This window comes from Balaenoptera borealis, assembly GCF_965194805.1.
Source record: "Balaenoptera borealis genome assembly, chromosome: 16".
Classification (NCBI taxonomy): domain Eukaryota; kingdom Metazoa; phylum Chordata; class Mammalia; order Artiodactyla; family Balaenopteridae; genus Balaenoptera; species Balaenoptera borealis.
In genome coordinates this window covers 58,912,900-58,937,319 of record NC_138872.1, presented here as the reverse complement: position 1 = coordinate 58,937,319, position 24,420 = coordinate 58,912,900, and the positions used below count along the sequence as shown (strand labels likewise).

Genomic DNA, 24,420 nt, shown 5'->3' with positions numbered 1-24,420 from the left:
AGTGGGACTTCAGAACGTAACAACACGGAAGCGTGATTCTATGTAAACAGCTGTCTATTCACAAGTGGTTCCTTGTAGCTGGCCTGGTTAAAGCACATTTCCAGACAGTTGTTTAAGAAGATGCCTGACAGCTTCTGAAAGCAGAGATTATTCTGGGCAACATGGATCATCACAGAAAACAGATTTCTTGGCTGGCCAACTGGCCAATACAAACTTGACCCTCAGACAGCAAGAGACTGTTGACTAACAGAAATACAGATGGGCGAGTATATTTGAACCTGCTTGGCACTTGACTCTGGGTGGGCTACAAACTCATTATCACCAAAGCAGAAATAGTCTTCTCCCCTCCATATTCTATCAGGGACATTTATTGAGCACTTCCTATGCATCAGGCATCGTGTTAAGCATTTTACAGTTACGTGCATCATCTCACTCGGTCCTGAGTCCCATTTTACAGATGAGAAAACTGAGGCAGAGACGGTCTGATAACCTGCCCAAGGCCACAGCAGTGGTATCGGCGGCACTGGGATGTGATCGTGGGCAGACCGACTCCAGAGCCTGTGTTCTTGGCCACCCCACTAAACTGCACCCACCTCCTGCCCCAAACGCTCAGCTAGACTTCTGACCCTCTTCTCCAAGAGTTGGAGGCCCTGCTGCTCCGTTTGTTCCTGCCGTTGGTTCCAGCACTGCCCCGGTTGTGTCCTCGTGGCCTCTCATGGAGACAAGAGCAACACCTCCCGCTGGTTTACCGTCACCCTCTGACGACACTCGATCACACACTCGGCTGCTGCTATAGCAACCCTCAAACCATGCCTCTTTCCCACTGGAACATCCTCCCAGGGCGTTAAAGCCTCCCAGGTCTGGCTCAGGCTGAGCCTCACCCTCGGCCCCTCTGCTGCAGCAGCAGCAGCCCTGCCTGCCCAGCCTGTCTGCCCCGGCGGTCCCAGCTCTGCGCCTCTGCCTCCACCTCCTCCCGCCACATCCCATCAGCCGCCATCAGAGTCCAAGGCCGCCTTCTCCCACGAGCCTGCCCAGCTGTCCCCTGCCAGTCACTTCTCCCTTTCCCCAGATGCCTAGAGCACATCTTGGGTGACAGATACCAGATTCCAGAGAAGCCCACGTCAGTCATGTAGGCCAACAAAAGCAGATCCACACATCATAAAATGATCCAAAGAGAAATGAGTTATAAGCAGGATTCAAAGCCCTAGTGAGAGAAACACCAAGCTTTACAGGTCCCCTAGTCCAGCCTCTGCACTGTCCCAAGAAGGCCACGGCCTTCCCAAGGTTTCAATCCTCCCCCAAAGAAGTTCTTCCCCAGCCAGCACTAGTGCTTCTGGAGCTACAAACCAAACCAGGGGCTGGCAAACTACAACCCAGGGGCCAAACCCAGAATGCCACCTGTTTCTGTACAGCCCATAGCTAAGAATGGCTATTATGTTTTTAGAGTTGGGGGGAAAAAGAAAATCAGAAGTATACATTTATTTCATGACAGCATGAAAATTATGAAATTCAAATTATACGAAATTCGAAGTTTTATTAGAACACAGCCACACTCATTTGTTCACAGGTTGTCTACGGCTGCTTTCATGTTCAAGGGCAGAAGTGAATAGCTGCTACAGAAACTGTATAGCCTACAAAGCCTAAAATATTTACCATCTGGCTCTTTATATAAAAAGTCTGCTGACCCCTGAAGTAAACTCAACTTTCTTAACCCAATGATTTAAAAAAATATATTCCTGGAGCCTTCGGTGAGGTATCTGAGAGGCCACTGTTTATCTGTGTGTGTGTGTGCGTGTGTGTGCGTGCGTGTGTGCATGTGCGCGTGTGTGTGTGCGCGCGCGCACGCGCTCGAGCATACTGAGGGCAGGTCGGAATGGTGGGCTTGATCCCCCTGCCCACGGTAGCTACCTTTACTGGGTTTTTCTGTGGAGGAAATAAAGCCTTTATTTTATTAAGAACTTAGGGTGCTATTTCATACTGGAATAGAATGGTTTATCTCACACAAGTAGAAAGTATGAAATTTATCCAGTTATTAGAGTTTAAAAAAAATAACTGGCAATATGTGGCAGTTTTGAAATGTCAATATTAAACATACCTTTACACTCCCCACTAGCACTATCTTTAAAAAAAAAAAAGCCAAACCGAAGTGAAAGGTCATTTGCCAGTTATAAAAGAAATGTGAACTGAAAGTTAGCCCTTGTTTATATAAAAATAAATTTCAACATTCAAAATGCACAAAGACAAAACTAATTTTCAAAAATATATCAGTGTACGGAAAGAAGGCACGCACCAAGACCAAGGAAAGAACTGGAATGGTTGGGAATGGCTTTCAACATGAACACAATAAAATTGTTTCCATGTTACACGGAACTCCTCTGCAGGCCCCAAACAGCGCTCTGACGGAAAAACAGCAGAGTTGGTGACCCACACAGAGTGTGTAGTGGGCTCTCTCACCCAGTGCACACACAGCACCAACACACAAGTCCTCACCACGGCTCTTGTTTCAGGGCTCAACGTGTTGGGCAGTGGTGTCTAAGAGACACCGATGCTTCTCTAGCAGTTCTGGCATGTATATATATATATTTTTCAATTAGAATTGTGAACATAATTTCATTTTGGCAAAACCAAATGGTGGAACGTGTTCTGTGTTAAAAAAATAAAAATAAATAACCCCGCAGCATTCATGGTTTCATTAGGTATAAAATTGTAATCAAAGTGAATATTGGGATCATTTCCTAAGATCAGTGCAAAACCATCATGAGTCCCAATGAATAACCTGTATTTTTTAAATCACAGGTACTGCAAATTTCCATTTGATCTTTTTGGTAAAAGTAATTTTTTTCTTCCTCACCCTACCACACCTTTTATTAAAGCTGAAATCCTGAGAGCAGTACTGGGGAATTTGAGTTTTCAAGCTCCTCTGTGTACGTGGGTGTAAGTGAATGGCCTAGTGTAGGGGTTGGCAAGCGTTTTCTTCAAGGGCCAAACGGAAAGTATTTTAGGCTTTGTGGGCAAAATCAAGGATTCAGAAGTACTAATGTAACACTGTAAAAGCAACCATTTATAAATGTAAAAAACATTCATAGCTCACAGGCCATAAAAAGACAGGAGATGGGCTGGATTTGACCACAGGCTATCGTTGGTAGACCCCTGACCTAGAAAAAGGCAGAAGGGGTTCATAAAGAGAAAGAAGCCTGAACTTAACATAATAAATAATCAGCAAGCCAAGAGAAATGTACACCTGCTAGCCATGTTCATGGCTAGAGAATCCAATGAAATATTCATTTCATTGCTCGACTGCCTTGCATTTCCTCGTTCTCTCTGCAGGGATCTAGATTCCAAAGAGGCCAGATAAACTGACATTAACGAATCAGCTCCCTACGAGCCGTCATGAGCCCTCAGACATGAGCCTCTCCCAGTTTTTCCTTAAGGTCCCACCTGTGTGTTTTCATCTTCTGCTAGGCCGTGGGCCAGGTGGGCACTGAATGTGCTTTTCCCAACGCCGCCTTTCCCAGACAACACCAAGATCTTGTGTTTCACGGTCTTCATTTTTTCTTTGATTTCCTCTATGGCTGCAAAGAAAGCAATTCAGATGACCAAGCCCCTGACTCAATCTTTTTTTATTTTTTTTAAAATTTTTATTGGAGTATAGTTGATTTACAATGTTGTGTTAGTTTCAGGTGTACAGCAAAGTGAATCAGTTATACATATATCCACTCTTTTTTAGATTATTTTCCCACATAGGCCATAACAGAGTATTGAGTCGAGTTCTCTGTGCTATACAGTGGGTCCTTATTAGTCATCTATTTTATATATAGTAGTGTGTATATGTCAATCCCAATCTCCCAATTTATCCCTCCCCCTCCTTTCCCCCATGGTAACCATAAGTTTGTTTTCTCTATTTCTCATTTGTGACTCTATTTCTGTTTTGTAAATAAGTTCATTTGTACCATTTTTTTAGATTCTACATAGAAGCGATATCATATGATATTTGTCCCTCTCTGAATGTCACTCTTCCAATGGGCTGGAGGAAGCTAAGTCCTTGGGCTATTTCAAGGGATCGTGAGTGAAACAGCACCTCAGCAATGGTAGTAATAAGTGCTACTAAAAAACCCCAAACCAAAACCAAACAAAAAAAACCCCAAGGCTACGAGTACATCTGACATTTCCTTATTTATCGGTTTACTTGTTTGTCTCCCCTACTAGAATATAAAGTCCATGAAGGGGGGAACTCTGAAGTGTTCACACTATATTCCCAGTTCCAGAACAGAGCTTTCAATACAGCAATGATTCCCAATCTGCGGGCAAACCCCACCAGGGCACATCTGGCAATGTCTCGGGACATTTTTGGTTGTCACAGGAAGGAGTGTGGCTGACATGTAGTGGGTAGAGGTCAGGGATGCTGCTAAATGTTCAGGGCAGAGAAACAGGGCAGACATCCCCACCACAAAGAATTATCCAACCCTGAGGGTCAGTAGTGCCAAGAGTGAGAAACTGACAAACTGCAGGCACTTAGTTACCTGTCACTGATAACTATCACTATTACACATTTACTATGCTTTCAATATTTCATCCTAGTTCAAATCCCTAAAACAACACTGTAACTATTTTTCCCCCATTTTTGATGAGGAAACGGAGACTCAGAGAGGTTAAGGCTTTTTAATCACCTCATCTGTCTCATTCATAGCTGTATCCCCAGCACAGAGCACTGTGCCTGCAAGTGATCAATACATACTTCTGTTGAATTAATGAGAGAATCGCTCCTCAAAAGGAAGGAAATTTTGTCCAAAGAAAACAGCTGGCGGAGCTAGGATTTAAGCCTAAGCTCCCTGACTTCAAAGTTTATACCCTATTCCCTCTGGTGCCCGCCTCCTCCCAACCACTTCCAGTTACTGTCACTCAAACCGCTGGTCCCACCCCTCACCTCCCACGACTTTCTCCCATGCCCCGCCCCTCCTGAGACTCCTTTTGACTCCACGCCAGTCACGGGTTCAGGCTCCGCCCCCACCCCGCCAATTTTCTCCTCTCCTAGTCTTTTAAAAGCCCTGCCCCTCTGGGCCCCGCTCCTGTCACTCATCCGTCAAGCCCCGCCCCTTATCCTGAAGACGACAGGACGACCCGCCTCCTCTGGGCCCCTGCCCCTCCTCCTTAAGGCCCCTATCCCAACACCATCCACACCCCGCCCACGTCCCGCCTCTTCCAGGACAGCGCTTCTCACTTCCCGTTGAAGCCTTGCCCCTTCCTCACCCGGGTCCGGAGCGGCACCAGCTCCAGAAGCGCAGAGCCCCTGGTTGGGGCACCCCTGACATGAGGCCCCTCGACCTGCTTGGGCGCTGCTGACCCCGGGACAGTCTGCGCGGAGACAAGATCACAGTTAGAGTGGCTCCTGTCCTTTCAGGCCCGCCCCCCACGCCCCCTCCGCGCGCTCACCGTGAGGCACCTCCTCCATCCCGCTGCCTTGGACGCGTACGCGGTCACCGGAAACCGCCGTTACGTATTTCCGCCTCGTGGCGCCCAATCTGACCCTCCAGCTGCGCGAAATCGTGTCTCGGAAAGAGGGCTGTGCGCACGCGCGAACCTTGTGGTGGGAGTTTCAGGCTGTTCTCTTTCTGTTCCTTTTAAAACTGAGTTGCAGATATCTATCATAAATACTTTAGCATGTATCTCCTAGGATCAAAGACTTTGTCCTACATGACTTCAATACCATTTTCATATCCGAGATTTAACATTAATGCAAAACTGTTAGCTAATATTCACTTTATATTCAGGTTAAGGAAGAGCTCCCTGCTCCCCCAACCCCCCTTGATTAGATTCAAGGTTTTTTAAAATTAATTAATTAATTTTATTTTGGGCTCCTTTGGGTCTTCGTTGCTGTGCACGGGCTTTCTTTAGTTGCGGTGAGCGGGGTCTACTCTTCGTTGCGGTGCGCGGGCTTCTCATTGCAGTGGCTTCTCTTGTTGCAGAGCCTGGGCTCTAGGTGCGCGGGCTTCAGTAGTTGTGGCACATGGGCTTAGTTGCTCCGTGCCTAAACCCTGGTCCGGAAAGATCTGCCCTGGTCCGGGAAGATGTGGGATCTTCCTGGACCAGGGCTCGAACCTGTGTCCCCTGCAGTGGCAGGCAGATTCTTAACCACTGCACCACCAGGGAAGTCCCCAGGTTAAAGTTTTTAGCAGAATGCACTTACCGTTGTCACAGCAGGAAGCACGTAATGCCAGTTGGGTCCATTATTGGTGATGTGAGAGCTTGATCACTTGATAAATATGGTGTGTGTCCTGTTTCTCTAGGGAATGGCACCATTTTCCATTTGTAATTAATACAGACTCTCTGGGGAGACACATTGAGATCATATGAATATCCTGTTCTCGATCAGCCTTCACTCAGTGGTTTTAACATCCTTCTTGCCTGGATCAGTTACATAAGTGTTCGCAAAATTGCGCTTTTTCCCAGTCCTTTATCCTTATCTCAATTAATTAATTGGCATTCCTCAGTAAATAAGTTTCCCTCCCGCCCTTTTTTTGAGAATCACTATGGACTCATGGGTTTTTAAAAAATTCTGTATTTAATAATAAATTATCATTATTCTTTCTGATCAATTTTTCCCCAAAATGTGGCCATTGAAGGCTCGTCAAGCTTCTGTGTCTTGGACATTAATCAAACCCCTTTGAGCACTTTCTTGCTTTCTGACAATAGGATGTTCCAGGCTCTCCTCCTATTTTCTTTGCTACAGCTATATCTCCAAGGACCCCTGGTTGCTTTTCCTGGAGAATTGTCTTTAGAAACCATCCAAGATGTGGACGCTATTTGCTCATTGCTACTGGAGTATCATTGCTTACAGGTTTGGGACAAATTTTAATGAGTGAACAAACTTTCCCCAGCCTCAGGCACTAAGGATATAGAAACTCATTAAAAATAATGTATTAGTTGCCTATCCCTGCCACCAATTATAGCTAGCATTTGTGGAATGCTTACTATTCACCAGCTATTACCTGGTGCTTTTATGTGAATTACCTAATTTATGCTCTTCATCAATCCTGTCCTCTAGGTCCTACTATCTCTATTTTTGGATGAGAAAACTGCCTTTCACAATGATTAAACTACTTTCCTAAGGTCACACAGATAATAGCGAGGGAGCCAGACTGATGAACTTCGGCTGTCTGGCCCCGGAGCCTGAACTCTCATCCATAACATACGGTGCTAGCGATACCAAACTGATCTAGTTCCTGTCTTCCTGGAGCCCAACTTGGTTGGGACAACAGATGCTGAAGCACGTAATTGCGATGTGATAAGTGCTACGACAGAAGAGGATCAGAGTGATAGGGGTCAGGAAAGAATTCCTGAGTAGGAGACACCCAGATTGGGGCAGGGTAGGGTGGAGGCAAGTAGCGGTTTCAAACTGATCAAACAGCCTGAGCAAAGCCTGGAGGTCAGAGGAGTTCCCTTATGAGGCAGGGAGTATTGTGATTTCTGTTTTGCAGGTCAGAAGACTGGGTCACAGAGAATGACTTGCCCAGGGTCTTAGGGCCAGTAAGTGGCAGAGCTGGGACTCCAACAAAGTCTGGTATAGGGCCTGGGCTTTTAACCACTCTGCTGTACACTGGGAGGCAGGATGCAAATTATGCTCCTTTCGCTGAGGCTCAGAGAGTCTTGTCTAGGGTCTCACAGCCAGCAGGCTCCGCTGAATTCTTCTGAGCACAGGCTCTTTTTCTCCCAGTCACACTGCAGAAGCCTCAGGCCAGCCCACTTCAGGTGTTCCTTCCTGATGTCCCCTAAGACATTTCATGCACGTTCCCCTTAGCTGTTCTCAGCGGCAGGGCCACTTCAGAGCTCTTTTGTCCCTAATTGTACAGGGCTCTCCCACTCAGCACTCAGTGGGTCTTTGCTCAGTGGCAGGGAGGAAAAAGTCTACTGTTCTTCAGCCTTCCTCTCTCGACTCGCTCCTCCCCACAAGGCTGTAAGAATGATGGTGAAATCAAACAAAATCAAACAAACCTCTCAACTTTGCTCCAGGTCTCTCTCCTACTCTCCCAGCCAAACTCCTGTCTCACCTGGGATGGAACTTTCCACCTGTTGTATTTGGGAGCAGAAGGGTGGGAGCCAGGTGGCAAAGCAGATTCCCAGGCCCATCCCTGACCTCCTGACTCAGAAACTGGAGGGCTGGGCCAGGGAATCTGTATCTTCACATTCTCACAGGATAGTAATTACATCCACTAAAGTTTGAGAACCACTTCTTACGATGAGCACTCCTCAAGACTGTTCTTGGCCCACTTTTAGTCACACTTTCCACATCCTCCCCACCATGAGCAGCATTATGTCCACGGCATCCTCCGTTATTCCATATGAAACATTCCCCAGTCTCCAGCCCCTATCTCTCCCTAAGTTCAGACACATGTATCTCAGTCGATGCTTATTGGGTTTTACTGCACTGATGTCCTATGAGCATAAAACTCATGTCCACAACTTTCTCCTCAAACCAGTTCCTGCCTCTGGAGTTCTCATCTCAGAGACTGACACCACCACTGCCGAAGAACTCAAGTCATCAATCTGAGCACCAGCCTTGCTTAGTTGTCTCCATCTCCTCTGTATCAGTTATCAATTGCTGTGTAACAAATTACCCTGATACCTAGTAGTTAAGACAACAATGGTTTATTATTTCTCATGACTCCTCTGGTTTTATCCAAGCTCACTCATGTGGCTTCATTCAGGCAGGAGTTGACTAGAAGATCTAAGATTCTCACTTGTGTCTGCCTGCATTTCCCTCCACATGACCTCTCCCCACCATGTGGCCTCTCATCATTCAGTGGTCCAGCCTGAGCACCTTTCCATTGCAGCTGGGCACGGCTGAGAACTGGCACAGGGTTACTCTCTCACATTCTGTTGGTCAGAGTAAGTCACAAGAGCAGCCCAGGTTCAAGGGGTGGGGAAACAGACACCATATCTTGATGGGTGGAGTGGCAGGCGGGTACAGACATGGGGGTAAGCGTTGGTGGCCACTGTTGGAGACATCCGCAGTATCTCCCTTTACAGCCAATCATCAAGTCCTGTAGCTTCCCCAATGGGGGCTGTGGGGGCCTGGCTGCACAAGTGGCCTGATTCTTCGCCCCCCTCTTTATCTGTGCTCTTTGCTATCTAGCTTTGCAGTACATTCTGTTCTATCCTTGACTCTGGGCTCAGGCATGTGACTTATTTTGCTAATGAAATGTTAGCAAACGGGATCTAAGAAAAACCTCATAAAAGCCCTTGCCTGTTTTCACTTCCCTCTCCTGCCCCTCTGCCATGGCTGTGAGGATATCTCTGGCCTAGCCTGATCAAGGTAAGACATGGAGATGGGCCGAGCACCCCCTCCCCAGTGATCCCAGCCAAGGCCATCCCAAACCAGTGACCCTGAGACACACAGGACCAAGAGCTGCAGACCCACAGATGACAACAGATGTATGAGTGAGTCCAGCCGAGTCCACAAGAGCCACCCAGCCAACCCAAAGACTCATGAGCTAAATAAACACTGCTTTAAACCACTGTGTTTGGGGTGGCGATATACAAGTCCCAGGCCACAACTTCCATCATCCCTACTGCCTTGGCTCAGGCCTTTGTCCTCCTGGGCCTGCAATAGTTTCTGTGTCAGGCCAGGCTATGCTGCCAGACAAACATCCCCCAGGCTGCACAAGCTCAAGGCAGCAAGGTCTATTTTTTGTTCCTGCTCATATACAGCTTCTCGGCAGAGGCCCCTGCTCACTGTAGCTCAGGGATACAGACAGAGGCACTGTCATCTTACGTTGCAGCCATCTGAACACAGGGCTTCAAAGGTGGAGAGCGTGAATTGTACGCTGCCGCTTAAATGCGTCCCCCCAGATGTGACACCTATTTGCTCACTTTCCCTGGTGAGATTGAGTCCCATGGTCATACCCAGAGAGGCATAGGGAGTGGGCCCTGGACTGTCCCCTGTAGTTCCTCGCAGGGCTTCTCTGCTCTTGACCTTTCCCCACGCAGATCACACGGTGTTGCTCTGCTACTCTTAAACCTTCAATGGCTCCCTATGGCCCACAGGCTAACATCCAATCTTCGCATGGTTTTCAGTGGCCTCGGTGACCATCTGACCACTCCAGGCTTATTTCTTTCTTTTCTTTTCTTTTTTTTTAAAACATCTTTATTGGAGTATAATTGCTTTACAATGGTGTGCTAGTTTCTGCTGTATAACAAAGTGAATCAGCTATACATAAACATATATCCCCATCCAGGCTCATTTCTTGCCCTGGGCCAGTGTGAAGGCTGGGCCCTAACCACTGAACAGCTGGCACATCCCCGGGGACCCCAGCCCATTACTCTGTTGCTCACAGAGGTCCTTCTGCCAGGAATGTCCCCGCTGCCCGCCCCTCCCCCAGCCCTTGCCTGTCCGGCCATTACCCAGTCCCCCGTGGGAGACCCCTGAGCACGATCTTCTCACAGATGCTGTTCCTGGCCTGTGGAAGCAACTGGTTCTCCTTTCTCGAGTACAGCATGTTCCAAAAGTCTGAGCCCAGTTTTCTCCTTTAGGAACTTTTGAAGTATGAACAAACTTACAAAATCTGGCATTTGAAAGTTTACATTTCCTTTACACTTATTTCACTTCCTGAGTTTGAAACAATAGGCTTAAAATTTTTTATTTCAGTCCCTCTGATGGTAGATGGCCATGATGACTAAAACAACAAAATGAAAATTTAGGGAGTTCCCTGGTGGCCGAGTAGTTAGGATTCTGGGCTCTCACTGCCGGGGCCTGGGTTCAATCCCTGTTCGGGGAACTGAGATTCTGCAAGCTGTGTGGCACGGCCAAAAAGAAACAACAAAATTAAAGTTGAAAAACGTGTTGCTGTAGATTCAAATAGCTAAATTTTTTAATGATTTGAAAAATAAGTTTGTAAAAACTAGAGACAGTGAAAAGATTAGTGATTGCCAGGATTTGGGGGAGGGGTTAGGAGTGGGAGGGATGAAAAGCACAGGGGACTTCAGGGCATGAAAACTATTCTGTGGGATACTGTAATGGTGGCCACAGGACATTACGTTATGCATTTATCAAATCTCATAGAAGGTACAACATTAAGAGTGAACCCTAACTTAAACTATGGACTTTAGTTAATAATAATGTATCAATATTGGTTCACCAATGACAACAAATATACCACACCAATGCAAGATGTTAATAATAATGGGGGCAACGGGGTGGGGGGAATATATCAGAACTCTCTGAACTTTCTGAAAGTTTTTTTTCTGTACGCCTAAAACTGCTCTAGAAACAAAATTTGTTTATACTTCTGAAATTATTAGAGCTTAAATCTGCACTGAGACTGATGGGACACTGGATATATTCTTTTGACAGCAGGGTTTCTCAGCCTGGCTACACATTATAATCACCTGGGGTATTTTATGGGCCGGTTCTCCTCCTCCACATCAATTAAATCAGAAACTTGTGCATGGGGCCTGGGCCTATAAAGAGGTTCTGAACCCAGTTTCCAATGTGGGTGGGAGGTGTGTGTGTGGGGTTTCCCATGCCAACGAAAAATGCCCTGGACACCAGATGGGTGTCCTACAATTCAACAATTTTGATGCTATTGGAGTTAGTGTCAGATTCCACAGGTTAAGGCCTCAATCTTACAAGACTGCCCTCCTCCCCAAGATGCCAGTTGCAAGCCCAGGTTGTTACCTGTGCTTCTGACTGACTGACTGACTATAAATCAGAGGTACCCATGACCTCCTCCTGCTTTGGATTCAATTAATTTGCTAGAGTAGCTCACAGAAATCAGAGAAACATTTTACTTACTGGACACCGGTTTATCCTAAAAGATTATAACTCAGGAACAGCCAGATGGAAGAGATGCACAGGGCAAGGCATGAGGAAAGGGCTCAGAGAGTCCAAGCCCTCTCCAAGCGCACCTCTCTCCCCAAATCTCCAAGTTTTCACTGAAACCTGTCCTTTTAATGGAGGCTTCATTACCCCGTCACGACTGAGTAAGTCATCAGCGATTGGTTCAGCCCCAAGCTGGGGAGGTGGGACTGAAAGTTCCAACCCTCCTATGGCTAGGTTGGTTCCCCTGGCAACCAGCCCCCATCCTTAAGTGAGGTTTATTAACATAACAAGAGACACCTTTATTGCTCTCCGCCCTTAGGAAATTCCAAGGATTTTAGGAGCTCTGTGCCAGACACGGGAAAAAAGACCAAACATATGTTTCTTATTATAAATCATAATATCACCGCATGTTTAAAAAACTCCTCAGGGTTTCTAGCGATGGCACTACAGACTTCCATGGTTGGGATGTGTGATACAGAGTTGTGTTTAAGTAAACTTGGGGTTGTAGGTGAGAGTTGCAGAGGTGAGATCCCGTACCCTTGTTTACAGATGGGGGAACTGAGGCCTAGACAGAGAAAATTGTCCCTAATCACATAGCAGGTTAGTGAATGAAACAAGACTAGCACCTGGGTCAATCAGGTTAAGAATTTAGATGGTGATCTAGCAGGACTGGAGCATCTTAAACACACTGCAGGTGGTGAAAACGCTACCCTGTGAAATGCACAGGAGATGCATGAAGTTCCACATTGTACCACCAGGTGGCGCTCCTACCCCATCTATGACCAAAGTCAGGACGTGGAAAAAATTTTAAGTTCTGGAGTAGAGAATTTCCTACCTCTTCCCTTGGACCCAGCAAAAATATCTAACGAAGATATTAGATATCAGATATCAGTTATATATCAAGCGCCTGCAGTGTATACAGGCACTTGATATATAACTGAGTCGAATACACTGCAGGTGCTTGATATATAACTGAGTCGAAAAATAAGGTTCAGATCCATTATATATGGAGAAGTTGACTCGTTTGCTGGTTAGGAACGTGGATTTTTGAATGCCAGCCGTCTGCGTTCAAATTCCAGCCTCCCATTTACCAGCTTTCAAATCTTTTCTTCAGGCCTTAGTTTCCTCCCCTGTAAAATGGCAACGATAATATTAACTCCCTCAGAGGATTATTGTTGGAAGGATTAAATAAGTTAATATGAGTAAAACAAGTTTTTAAAAAATTCCTCACACATTTGTGCAGTATATAGGTGTTAGCAATTGTTAATTTCTTAAACAAACAGCTTTATTGATGGATAACTGATAAACAGACTGCACATATTTAAAGCGTACAGTTGGTTAAGTTTTGACTTATATATACTGTACCTGTGAAACCATCACCGCAATCAAGATAGTGAACACACAGATCATCCCCCAAAGTTTCCTCATGACCTTTGCAAACCTGCCCCTGATCCCCGCCGGCAGTCACTGCCCTGTTTCCTGCCTCCATAAATGAGTGTGGATTTTCTAGAATTTTTTATCAGTGGAATCATACGGTGTGTGCTCCTTTTCATCTGGCTTCCTTCAGCATGTTTATTTCAGGTTCATCCATGTTGTTGAGTGTGTGAAGTTCATTTCTTCTGGCTTCGGTGAAGTATTTCATTGTATGAGTACACCACAGCTTGTTAATCCACTTACCTGTAGATGGACATTTGGATTGCTTCCAGCCTGCGGGTGTTACAAATAAAGCTGCTGCGAGCATTGTTGTACAAGCTTCATAATGACACACACTGTCATTTCTCTGGAGTTAGCACCTAGGAGTGGGATGGTAGGAAACTGGTGACGTGTTCTCCAGAGTGGCTGTCCATCCCCACCTGCAGCGTCTGAGCGTTTTAGTTGCCCCATATTGTTGCCAACAGCGAGTGTAACCCGTCTTTTGGGTTTTGGGCATTCTAATAGGTGTATAGTGGTATCTTATTGTGGTTTTAATTTGCATTTCCCTAGTGAGAAATTATGTTGCCATCTTTTCAGGTGTTCATTTGCCATCAGCATATCTTCTTTGCCAAAGTGTTCAAATTTTAAGCCCGTTTAAAAAAATTTTGGTTGCTTGAGTTTTTTTAAATTTTTATTTATTTATGGCTGTGTTGGGTCTTCGTTTCTGTGCGAGGGCTTTCTCTAGTTGCGGCAAGCGTGGGCCACTCTTCATCGCGGTGCGTGGGCCTCTCACTATCGCGGCCTCTCTTGCTGCCGAGCTGCTCCGCGGCATGTGGGATCTTCCCAGACCAGGGCTCGAACCCGTGTGCCTGGAATTGGCAGGCAGATTCTCAACCACTGCGCCACCAGGGAAGCCCAAGTATTGAGTTTTGAGAATACTGTATATGTTCTGGATACAGGTTCCTTATCAGTTATATGTTTGGCAAATATTTCTCCTAGTCTGTGGCTTGAGATTGAAAATTCTCTTGTGAATGTCTTTTGAAGAGCCGCTCTTAATTTTGATGAGGTCCAGTTTATCAGTTTTTTTCTTTTATGTATTGTGTTTTAGAAAACATACCTAAGAAATTTGCCTTACACAAGGTCACAAATATTTTCTCCTATGTTTCTTTCTAGAATTTTTATAGTTTTAGACCTTAAATTTAGGTCTATGACTCATTTGGAGTTAATTATTTTTGTATGTAATTTTTGTATATAGTGCAAGGTATGGGTTGAGATATATATAGATATAGATATGGATATATATATACACACACATATATATCTCCAATTGTTCCAGCATCTTTTGTTGAAAATACTATTTTTTCTCCACACAATTAACTTTGTACCTTTGCTGAAAGTCAACTGACCATGAATATGTGGACATATATCTGGATTCTTTATTCAGAATAAGATCTTTGTCTGTCTTTGTGCCAATACCATACTGTAGCTTTATAATACGTCTTGAAGTCAGAGACCTCAAATCCTCCAACTTTGTTTTTCTTTTCAAAGTTGTTTTGGCTATTTAGATCCTTTGAATTTCCATTTGAATTTTAGAATCAGTTAATTAATTTCTACCCCAAAAAGCCTGCTGGGATTTTGGTTGGATTTGCATTGAATCTAACCTTCAGTTTGGGAAGAACTGACCTCAACAATATTGAGTCTCCTAGTCCACACACATGATTTATCTCTCTATTTAGGTCCTTCTAGATTTCTCTCAGCACTATTCTATAGTTCTGTTTCTCGGTCTTTTTTTTTTTCTCTGTTTCATTTTGGGTAGTCTCTGTTGCTCTATCTTCAACTTCACTAATCTTTTCTTCTGCAGTATTTAATCTGCCTTATTATAGACTGAATGTTTGTGTTACCCCACTCTGCACACCCCAATTCATATGTTGAAGCCCTAACTCCCAATGTGATGGTATTGGAAGGTGGGCCTTTGGGAGGTGATGAGGTCATGGAGAGGAGAGGGAGTCCTCATGATGGGATTAGTGTCTTTATAAGAGGAGACACTTAGCTCGCTCTCTCTCCACACAAGGAAAGGCCATGTGGGAACACAGTGAGTGAGAAGGCGGCTGTCTGTAAGCCAACTAGAGAGACCTCACCAGAACCCGACCATGCTGGCCCCAATCTCGGACTTTCAGCTTCCAGAACTGTGAGACATAAATTTCTGGTACTTAGAGTATTTTGTGTCAGTTTATGGTATTTTGTATGGCAGCCTTGGTCGACTAAAACATACCTTTAATCTCATCTTGTATATTTTTCATCTCAGACATTGTGCTTTTCCTCTCTAGAAGTTCAATTCAGGTATTTTGTTTTGTTTTTTAATATCCTCCAAGTCTCCACTTAATGTGGCCAATTTTTCCTCTGTCTTCTTGAACACACTGATGTAGTTATGATAACTTTTTAAATGTTCTTGTCTACTAATTCTATTATCTGTATCATTTCTGGTTTGGGTTCATTAGATTGATCCACCCCCCCCCCTCCCATTATGGGTCTTCGTTTCCTACTTCTTTGCAGTTTTTTAAATTGCAATCCAACTTTTTACTGGATGCCAGATACTGTGAATTTTACTTTACTGAGTGCTGAAAATGTTTGTATTTTTACAAATATTCTCGATTTTTTTCTGGGACATCAGCAAACGGACTGAAAACATTTTAATCTTTGGGGTACTGCTTTTAAGCTTTGTTAGGCAGGACCAGAGTGGTAATGAGTCTGGGACTAATTTTGCCCTAATACTTAAGCAAAACCCTCTGGCTATTTGACTTGATGCTGCACAGATGATGAAATCTACTGTGGCTGGTGGGATGGGGAACTATTCCCAGCCTGGGGGGGCTCTGGGATTGTTCCCTCTGATGCTTTGGGGTGGTTCTTCCCCAGCCCGGGGTCATTTCCTCACAGGTGTGCACTGATCCTGCTCAGCTGGACACCAAGGGAACCATCTACAAGTCTACAGAGCTCTCTCTGGGCAGCTCCGTCCTCCTTCAAGCTCTGTCCTTCAGACTCTAGACACATTGGTGTCCCACCTGCCCGGCTCCCTTAACTGGAGACAGTCCCCCTCCCTGCACCATGGCCTGGAAACTCTGCCCAGGCAGTGAGCTGTGGTGGTTGGAGGACTCACCTCATTTGTTTCCCGTCTCACAGGGAGGACTGTCCTTCATGCCTGATGTCCAGTGTCTTGAAAATCATCATTTCATATATTTTGAGTGTTTTTTGAGTAGCTTCAGATGGGAGGGTACAGCTAATCCCTATTACCCAATCTTGGCGGGAAGTAGATGTCCTATTAGGTTATACATGTGAATATATTACATATATAGTATGCTAATTATACTATATATATTGCATATATTACATATATACTAAGAAAAATTACAGTTGACCCTTGAACAACATGGGTTTGAACTGCACGTGTCCACTTATACCTGGATTTTTTTCAATAATAAATACAACATTTCTACACAACCTACAGTTGGTTGAGATGTGGAATGGTGGATAAAGAGGGCCGACTATAAATTATACTCGGATTTTCGACCGTGTTGAGTGTCGGCGCCCCTACCCCCCACGTTGTTCCAGGGTCGACTGTGTATATAGAGCAGTATGGAAGGCTTAATCAAAAAATAAAAGTCTCCCCCTGTGCCTCGGTTCCATTCCTGTCCTTGTCCAAAGGTAATCACTCAGGCACTGGTTCCTGTGTATCCTTCCAGAAGTGTTTGTTTGTATACAATTACCTACATATCTGCTCAAGTGGTACCATAGGGTATATACTCTTCTATACCTTGCTTTTTTCACTTGCATTGATATCTCAGAAATCTTTTCATATCGGCAAATACAGGCCTAACTTCTTTTTATGCTGCAGAGTTCTCCATAGAATAAGTGTCGTATATTTTATTTAGCCACCCTGTACTGAGGGCCATTCGGTTAGCTGCACTTTTTCCCTGCTACAATCAATGCAGCAGTGAGCACATATACGTGTGTGTTTTAGCACACACGTATGTGTGTATTCGCAGGTAGATTTCCAGAGAGATTGCTGAGTCGTTGGACACCAGCCAGGGCCAGTGCTCTAAGCACCAAAAAGATATCTTCCGGGGCTTCCCTGGTGGCGCAGTGGTTGAGAATCTGCCTGCCAATGCAGGGGACACGGGTTCGAGCCCTGGTCTGGGAGGATCCCGCGTGCCGCGGAGCAACTGGGCCCGTGAGCCACAATTACTGAGCCTGCGCGTCTGGAGCCTGTGCTCCGCAACAAGAGAGGCCGCGACAGTGAGAGGCCCCCGCACCGCGATGAAGAGTGGACCCCGCTTGCCGCAACTAGAGAAACGCCTCGCACAGAAACGAAGACCCAACACAGCCATAAATAAATAAATAAATAATAATAAAAAGTGGTTAAGATTTATTTTAAAAAATATATATATATCTTCCGAAATTCAAAGTGAAAAAAAAAAGCTATATTGTAAAATATAACTTTAGTTTTTGAATGATACAAACTGACACGGATGTTGAATTGAAAGCAGCTTCTTCCTGGATTTTTTTCTCTCTTTCCTGTGTGTGACCCTATTTTTCCAGTTTTCTAAGCACTGCTTGGAGTCACCTCCAGTCACAGATTTTGGCTGCGGGGAAGGACAAGTGACAGATTCCTATCTACCTGCAGGGGGCGCCCAAGGAACGCTTGCTGACTTGTTGAGTTGATCGCTGCAGAAAAGTTCTATCACTGGACAGCGCTGCTCCAGCCTTCACCTAAGACGGTCTCTCCAGGCCTTTATTCTGCAGGCGGATGGATTTCACATTAAATTCACAGACGTGGAGCTGTCCCTTCACAGCCTGTGGAAGTCAGGCAGCCATCTCAATGCCGCAGCTGCAGGCAGAGATGGCAATAAAATAGAGTTAGTGCGATGCTGGGCCGGGGGTCCCCAGTGATCGGGAGGCGGAGCTGGGGTGGAGGATTGCGAACCCCATTCCGGGGGTCAGTCGGGTCTCCTCTCCCCCATCTCCCCAGCCTCTCCTAGTCCATTCCCATAGGGATTTCAGAAATTGAATGAGTTTTCCATCAGCCGGAAAGAGATTGAAAGAATCTCTTTTACAAGATATTGAAAAAAACATCTTTTAGTGGTGGATGAGGGATCTCTAAGCAGTGGCGTGCGTGGTATATTCAACACCCAGAGTAGACAATTTTTTTTAACACCTTCCTCCTCTATACAATAATATTCCCAGTAATAATTATATTCCTGGTTACTTTCTTAGTTTTGATACAGTTGACAGATACAAAGATTACATTTCAATTTTAAAGATACTGAGTTCAGTAAAAGATTTCATGCATGAATTAAAATGTCCAAGTTCCAAACAAAAATATTACACCTTGCAGGTCACACTCTGTTTCACTGTTTTACATCCTAGACACAAATAAAAACTCCCAGGGTCACATAGAATGACAGAATGGAAGCAGTCCGTGTTCTGGTTTCATCTTCCCATCGCGGCTAACCTTGTGTTTGTTGAGTCTACTGTTTGGATGCAGGGGTGCAAAGCACCCCAAGGGCTTGGAGACACTAACTGAGCCCAAAGAGAGAGTCAACGATTCCCAGGCGTTAGGAACTTACTGTCCAACCAAACACGTGTGGCCCAGCCTGTGTGTGCGGTGGCTGACTGTGTAGTTGGGAGTTCCTTGAATTAACTTCTATGGATAATACTTTATTTATCTAAAAACTAAGTAACAAAATGTGCTGATTTACATTTTATTAAAACTCAACAGTAATCAAAACAGAATTACCATAGGGCCCAGCAATTCAACTCTTTGGGAACTATTCAAGAAAATTGAAAACTTATGTCCACACAAAAACCTGTACAGAAATGTTCACAGCAATATTATTCATAACAGCCAAAAAGTGGAAACAACCCAAATGTTCATCAACGGATGAATGGCTAAACGAAATGTGGTCTAGACATGTGATTGGGATAGTATTCAGCCATAAAAGGGAACGAAGTACTGACACCTGCTTCACCATGAATGAACCCTAAAAACTCCACTGCCCCATGCTTTGGAAGACACTGCTCAGGAGTTCTCTAACAGTCACACACAAAGTATTTGAGTATTTTCACTTTCTAAATTTTTAGAAGGTGATTCCTTGAGTCTTTTGGACTGAGTTGTTAGGTTTTACTATTCCTTTTTGCTGAGTTTTGGTTGAACCATGTCCAACTGTTTTGAATTTACCTTTCTCATTTAATGGCATCTGAAATTCTGTCACTTCATCTATCCATCCATCCATCCATCCATCCATCCATCCATCCATCCATCCATCTACCCACCTAGCCATACACCCATCCATCTATCCATCCATTTTTTTTATTCATTTAACAAACGCAAATTGTGCACCTACTATATTCCAGGTATTATTCTCAGTGCTGTGGATACAAATACAAGCAAAATCAAATAAGGTCCTTTCTCTCATAGAACTTATTTCAGGGCCCCACTACCCCAGGTGTGGTCTGTGGACCAGCCTCACCTGGGAGCTTGTAGGAAAAGCAGCACCTCCAGCCCTGGCCCCAGCTCTACTCAATCAGAATATGCATTTTAATCCAATCCTCAGGTGATTGGTGGACACCTTCACGTGTGAGAGGTGCAGACTGAAAGGACTAGATGGGAACTAGAGTCCAGGTGAGACACACACAGTATTGTTTTCAGAACTTAAAACAAATGCATCATAAATAAACAAGACCTTGGGAAAAGCAATTCTCAGGGCAGAAGAGGCCTTTCCCTCGAGTGGAATCCCAGCTCCGACCCCTCTCCCAGCCTGGAAAAGGCCGGGGATTGTGCCTCCCTCGGACGCTGTGAGAATCAAGTAAAGGCAGAACAAGGTACTTAGCACCTAGTGGGTGATCAACAGTTGTTATTGGTGTTACTCTTATTATTAGACTACACTTTGCCACATCATTTCATGTAATCCTTTTGCTCACGCCTGGAGGTGGGCGTTATTCGAGCCCTCATTTTACGGGGGGGCGAACTGAGGCTCAGAGAGGTGCAGATTAGCACCTGTTAGCACAAGTTTGTGTGCCCCATGCACAGTGAGGCCGAACAAACCGAAACGTTGGAGTTTGGAGCAGAGAAAGGTTTACTGCAGGGCCATTCAAGGAGACAGGTGGCTCAGGCCCCAAAAAAAACCCCGAGCTCTCCGAAAATTTTCCGCAAAGAATTTTTAAAAGCCAGATGAGGGAGGGGGTTCGCAAGGTATGTGATCAGCTCGTGCACAATTCTCTGGTTGATGGTGAGCTAGCAGGGTGGTGTCACAGGGGTTAACATTATCAGTCCTTAGGCTCCAGGAGGCCTGGGGGCTGTGTGCTCGTGGTCATCAAGTACTGTAGTCAATATCTTTCATTTGGTGGGGGGTTTTCACATCTGTGAAACAACTCAGAAAATGTGCATCAAACTGTTATCTAGGTACTTCAGAGAGGAGCTGAAGCAGAGGATATGGGGGAAGGCTGTCCCGGGAAGGCCCCATAGGGTCCTGCTCGGTTACGCCCTGACATAGATTCTTCTATCTCTTTATAGCAGAAAAAATGCACATGGGTCATATATATACGATAATATAGATATATTCAAGGAGCCCCGCCTTGCTTAGGAAAATCAAGCCAGAGCCCCAAATGGCTGAAAGGCAGGCGGGTCAGTTTCTCTGGTGACAGTTTCACTTTGTGGATTTTCATCGGGGTTTGTCCTGGAACATCTCCCCACATCATTCAAGCAACTGACCTGGAGCCCAGGTGAGCAGGACCCCAGAGGACCTCAGCCTGCAGCGAGCTGTCCATCCTGGAGATCACCAAGGGATTTTTGGCCGCCCTCTGGGTTTTCCTAAGGCCCCACCCCCTTGCACAGCAGCCCTGTAACCGGTGCCAGGCGGGGGGCTGTGGCATTCATGCCTGGGCTCCCTCACACCTACAGCACCAGGCTCCTAGAACAGGAGTTTCTTTTCTTTTCTTTTTTTTTTTTTTAAACATCATTGTGTTTTCATTGTCATTTGTTTCTAGGTATTTTTAAATTTCCTCTTTGATTTCTTCAGTGATCTCTTGGTTATTTAGTAGTGTATTGTTTAGCCTCCATGTGTTTGTAATTTTTACAGTATTTTTCCTGTAATTGATATCTAGTCTTACAGCATTGTGGTTGGAAAAGATACTTGATATGATTTCAATTTTCTTAAATTTACCAAGGCTTGATTTGTGACCCAAGATATGATCTATCCTGGTAAATGTTCCATGAGCACTTGGGAAGAAAGTGTATTCTGTTGTTTTTGGATGGAATGTCCTATAAATATCAATTAAGTCCGTCTTAATTTCATTTTGGTTGATCTGTCCATTGGTGAAAGTGGGGTGTTAAAGTCCTCTACTATTATTGTGTTACTGTCGTTTTCCCCTTTTATGGCTGTTAGCATTTGCCTTATGTATTGAGGTGCTCCTATGCTGGGTGCATAAATATTTACAATCGCTGTTTTTTTTCTTGGATTGATCCCTTGATCATTATGTAGTGTCCTTCTTTGTCTCCTGTAATAGTCTTTATTTTAAAGTCTATTTTGTCTAATATGAGAATTGCTATTCCAGCTTTCTTCTGATTTCCATTTGCATAGAATATCATTTTCCATCCCCTCAGTTTCAGTCTGTATGTGTCCCTAGGTCTGAAGTGGGTCTCTTGTTGACAGCATATATATGGGTCTTGTTTTTGTATCCATTCAGCTAGTCTATGTCTTTTGGCTGGAGCATTTAATCCATTTACATTTAAGGTAATTATCGATATGTATGTTCCTATTACCATTTTCTTAATTGTTTTGGGTTTGTTATTGTAGGTCTTTTCCTTCTCTTGTGTCTTCTGCCTAGAGAAGTTCCTTTAGCATTTGTTGTAGAGCTGGTTTGGTGGTGCTGAATTCTCTTAGCTTTTGCTTGTCTGTAAGGGTTTTTATTTCTCCATTGAATCTGAATGAGATCCTTGATGGGTAGAGTAATCTTGGTTGTAGGTTTTTCCCTTTCATCACTTTAAATATGTCCTGCCACTCCTTTCTGGCTTGCAGAGTTTCTGCTGAAAGATCAGCTGTTAACCTTATGGGGATTCTCTTGTATGTTACTTGTTGCTTTTCCCTTGCTGCTTTTAATATTTTTTCTTTGTATTTAATTTTTGATAGTTTGATTAATTTGTGTCTTGACGTGTTTCTCCTTGGACTTATCCTGTATGGGACTCTCTGCGCTTCCTGGACTTGATTGACTATTTCCTTTTCCATATTAGGGAAGTTTTCAACTATAATCTCTTCAAATATTTTCTCAGTCCCTTTCTTTTTCTCTTCTTCTTCTGGGACCCTTATAATTTGAATGTTGGTGCGTTTAATGTTAGCCCAGAGGTCTCTGAGACTGTCCTCAATTCTTTTCATTCTTTTTTCTTTATTCTGCTCTGCAGTAGTTATTTCCACTATTTTATCTTCCAGGTCACTTATCCATTCTTCTGCCTCAGTTATTCTGCTATTGATTCCTTCTAGAGAATTTTAAATTTCATTTATTGTGTTGTTCATCATTGTTTGTTTGCTCTTTAGTTCTTCTAGGTCCTTGTTAAACGTTTTTTGTATTTTCTCCATTCTATTTCCAAGATTTTAGATCATCTTTACTAACATTACTCTGAATTCTTTTTCAGGTAGACTGCTTATTTCCTCTTCATTTGTTTGGTCTGGTGGGTTTTTACCTTGCTCCTTCATCTGCTGCGTATTTCTCCGTCTTCTCATTTTGCTTAACTTACTGTGTTTGGGGTCTCCTTTTTGCAGGCTGCAGGTTTGTAGTTCCCGTTGTTTTTGGTGTCTGCCCCGAGTGGGTACGGTTGGTTCAGTGGGTTGTGTAGGCTTCCTGGTAGAGGGGACTGGTGCCTGTGTTCTGGTGGATGAGGCTGGATCTTGTCTTTCTGGTGGGCAGGACCACATCCAGTGGTATGTTTCGGGGTGTCTGTGAACTTATTATGATTTTAGGCAGCCTCTCTGCTAATGGGTGGGGTTGTGTTCCTGTCTTGCTAGTTGTTTGGCATGAGGTGTCCAGCACTGTAACTTGCTGGTCGTTGAGTGGAGCTGGGTCTTAGCGTTGAGACAGAGATCTCTGGGAGAGCCCTCGCCAATTGATATTATGTGGGGCCTGGAGGTCTCTGGTGGTCCAATGTCCTGAACTCGGCTCTACCAATAACAGGAGTTTCTGACTGATGTCCGTTGGTGTCTGAATCGGAAGCCATGGCCTCAGAGCCCCACGGTTGGGAAAATCTTCAGGACAATATACATGCATATAAATAATATATATAAAGTATATATCCAGAGGCCCACAGGAGGCGGAAAGCCTTCAAGACAATATATATTCAAGTAAAAAAAATGGATGCTCTTCCATCCTGTAACTTCTTCTAGAAGTTATGCTCAGACATGCCCAGAAATATATGTGGAAAGATGCTGATTGCATTTATGCAGAACTACTAAGGGAGAGAGGTCGGGCTTAAAGGACTGAATTCTACGTGACCTTGTTTGTATGGCATTCTGTGGGGACAGAGGGCCCGCTGGTGGTTGCCGGGTTAGAGGCAGAGGGAAGAGCACAGAGGTCTTCCTGGGTGATGGGGATGATCTCATCCTGGTGGTGGCGGCGGGCCTGTGTGCCTTCATCAGCACGCACAGGACTGCACCGAGAGGGTTAATTCCACTGTGTGAAAATTGTACCTCTGCGAACCTGACTTAAATAAATGCAAGTGGCAAGACATTTATTGCAGCGATGTTTGTACTAACAAAAGACTGGAAACAACTTAAATGCCCAGTCGTAGAGAATGATCAAATAAATAATACACCTCCATATAATGCAGCACTGCACAGCTACTAAATGGAAGAGAGAGATGTTTATGGACCGAAATGAGATGATCTCCAAGAGTTACAGTTATGTGGAAAATGGTGGGTATAGTGTTTACCATTTATGTAAAAAAGATATAGATTGATATAAGCTTGTATGTGCATAGAATGTCTCTAGAAAAATACAAAAACCTGTTCATTGGAGTTATGTCTGTGAAGACTGGAAGTAGCTAGGAGTAATGAGAAAATCTAAATTTTACTTTATACCCTTAGATACCACATTAATATTTTTACTATGAACATTTAGTGCTTAAGAAATACCCTGAGTCTTTCCAGACC

At 44.5% G+C, this 24,420-nt stretch overlaps 1 protein-coding gene across 3 annotated transcripts in view; it reads right to left on the bottom strand.

Annotated features, from left to right (window-relative positions):
• Positions 1-5,624, bottom strand: part of NUBP1 (NUBP iron-sulfur cluster assembly factor 1, cytosolic) — a 28,793-nt gene extending 23,169 nt beyond the window's left edge. Inside the window, exons 1-3 of one of the 3 annotated variants that reach the window (XM_082358761.1) lie at positions 5,431-5,624; positions 5,248-5,352; positions 3,439-3,572 (exon numbers count right to left, since the gene is read on the bottom strand). In XM_082358761.1, coding sequence (XP_082214887.1) covers positions 3,439-3,572; positions 5,248-5,352; positions 5,431-5,449 — 258 coding nt within the window. In that variant the 5' untranslated portion in view covers positions 5,450-5,624. The remainder of the gene's footprint in view (positions 1-3,438; positions 3,573-5,247; positions 5,353-5,430) is intronic. The other 2 variants (XM_082358760.1, XM_082358759.1) reach the window with 2 other exon arrangements.
• Positions 5,625-24,420: the final 18,796 nt, after the last annotated feature.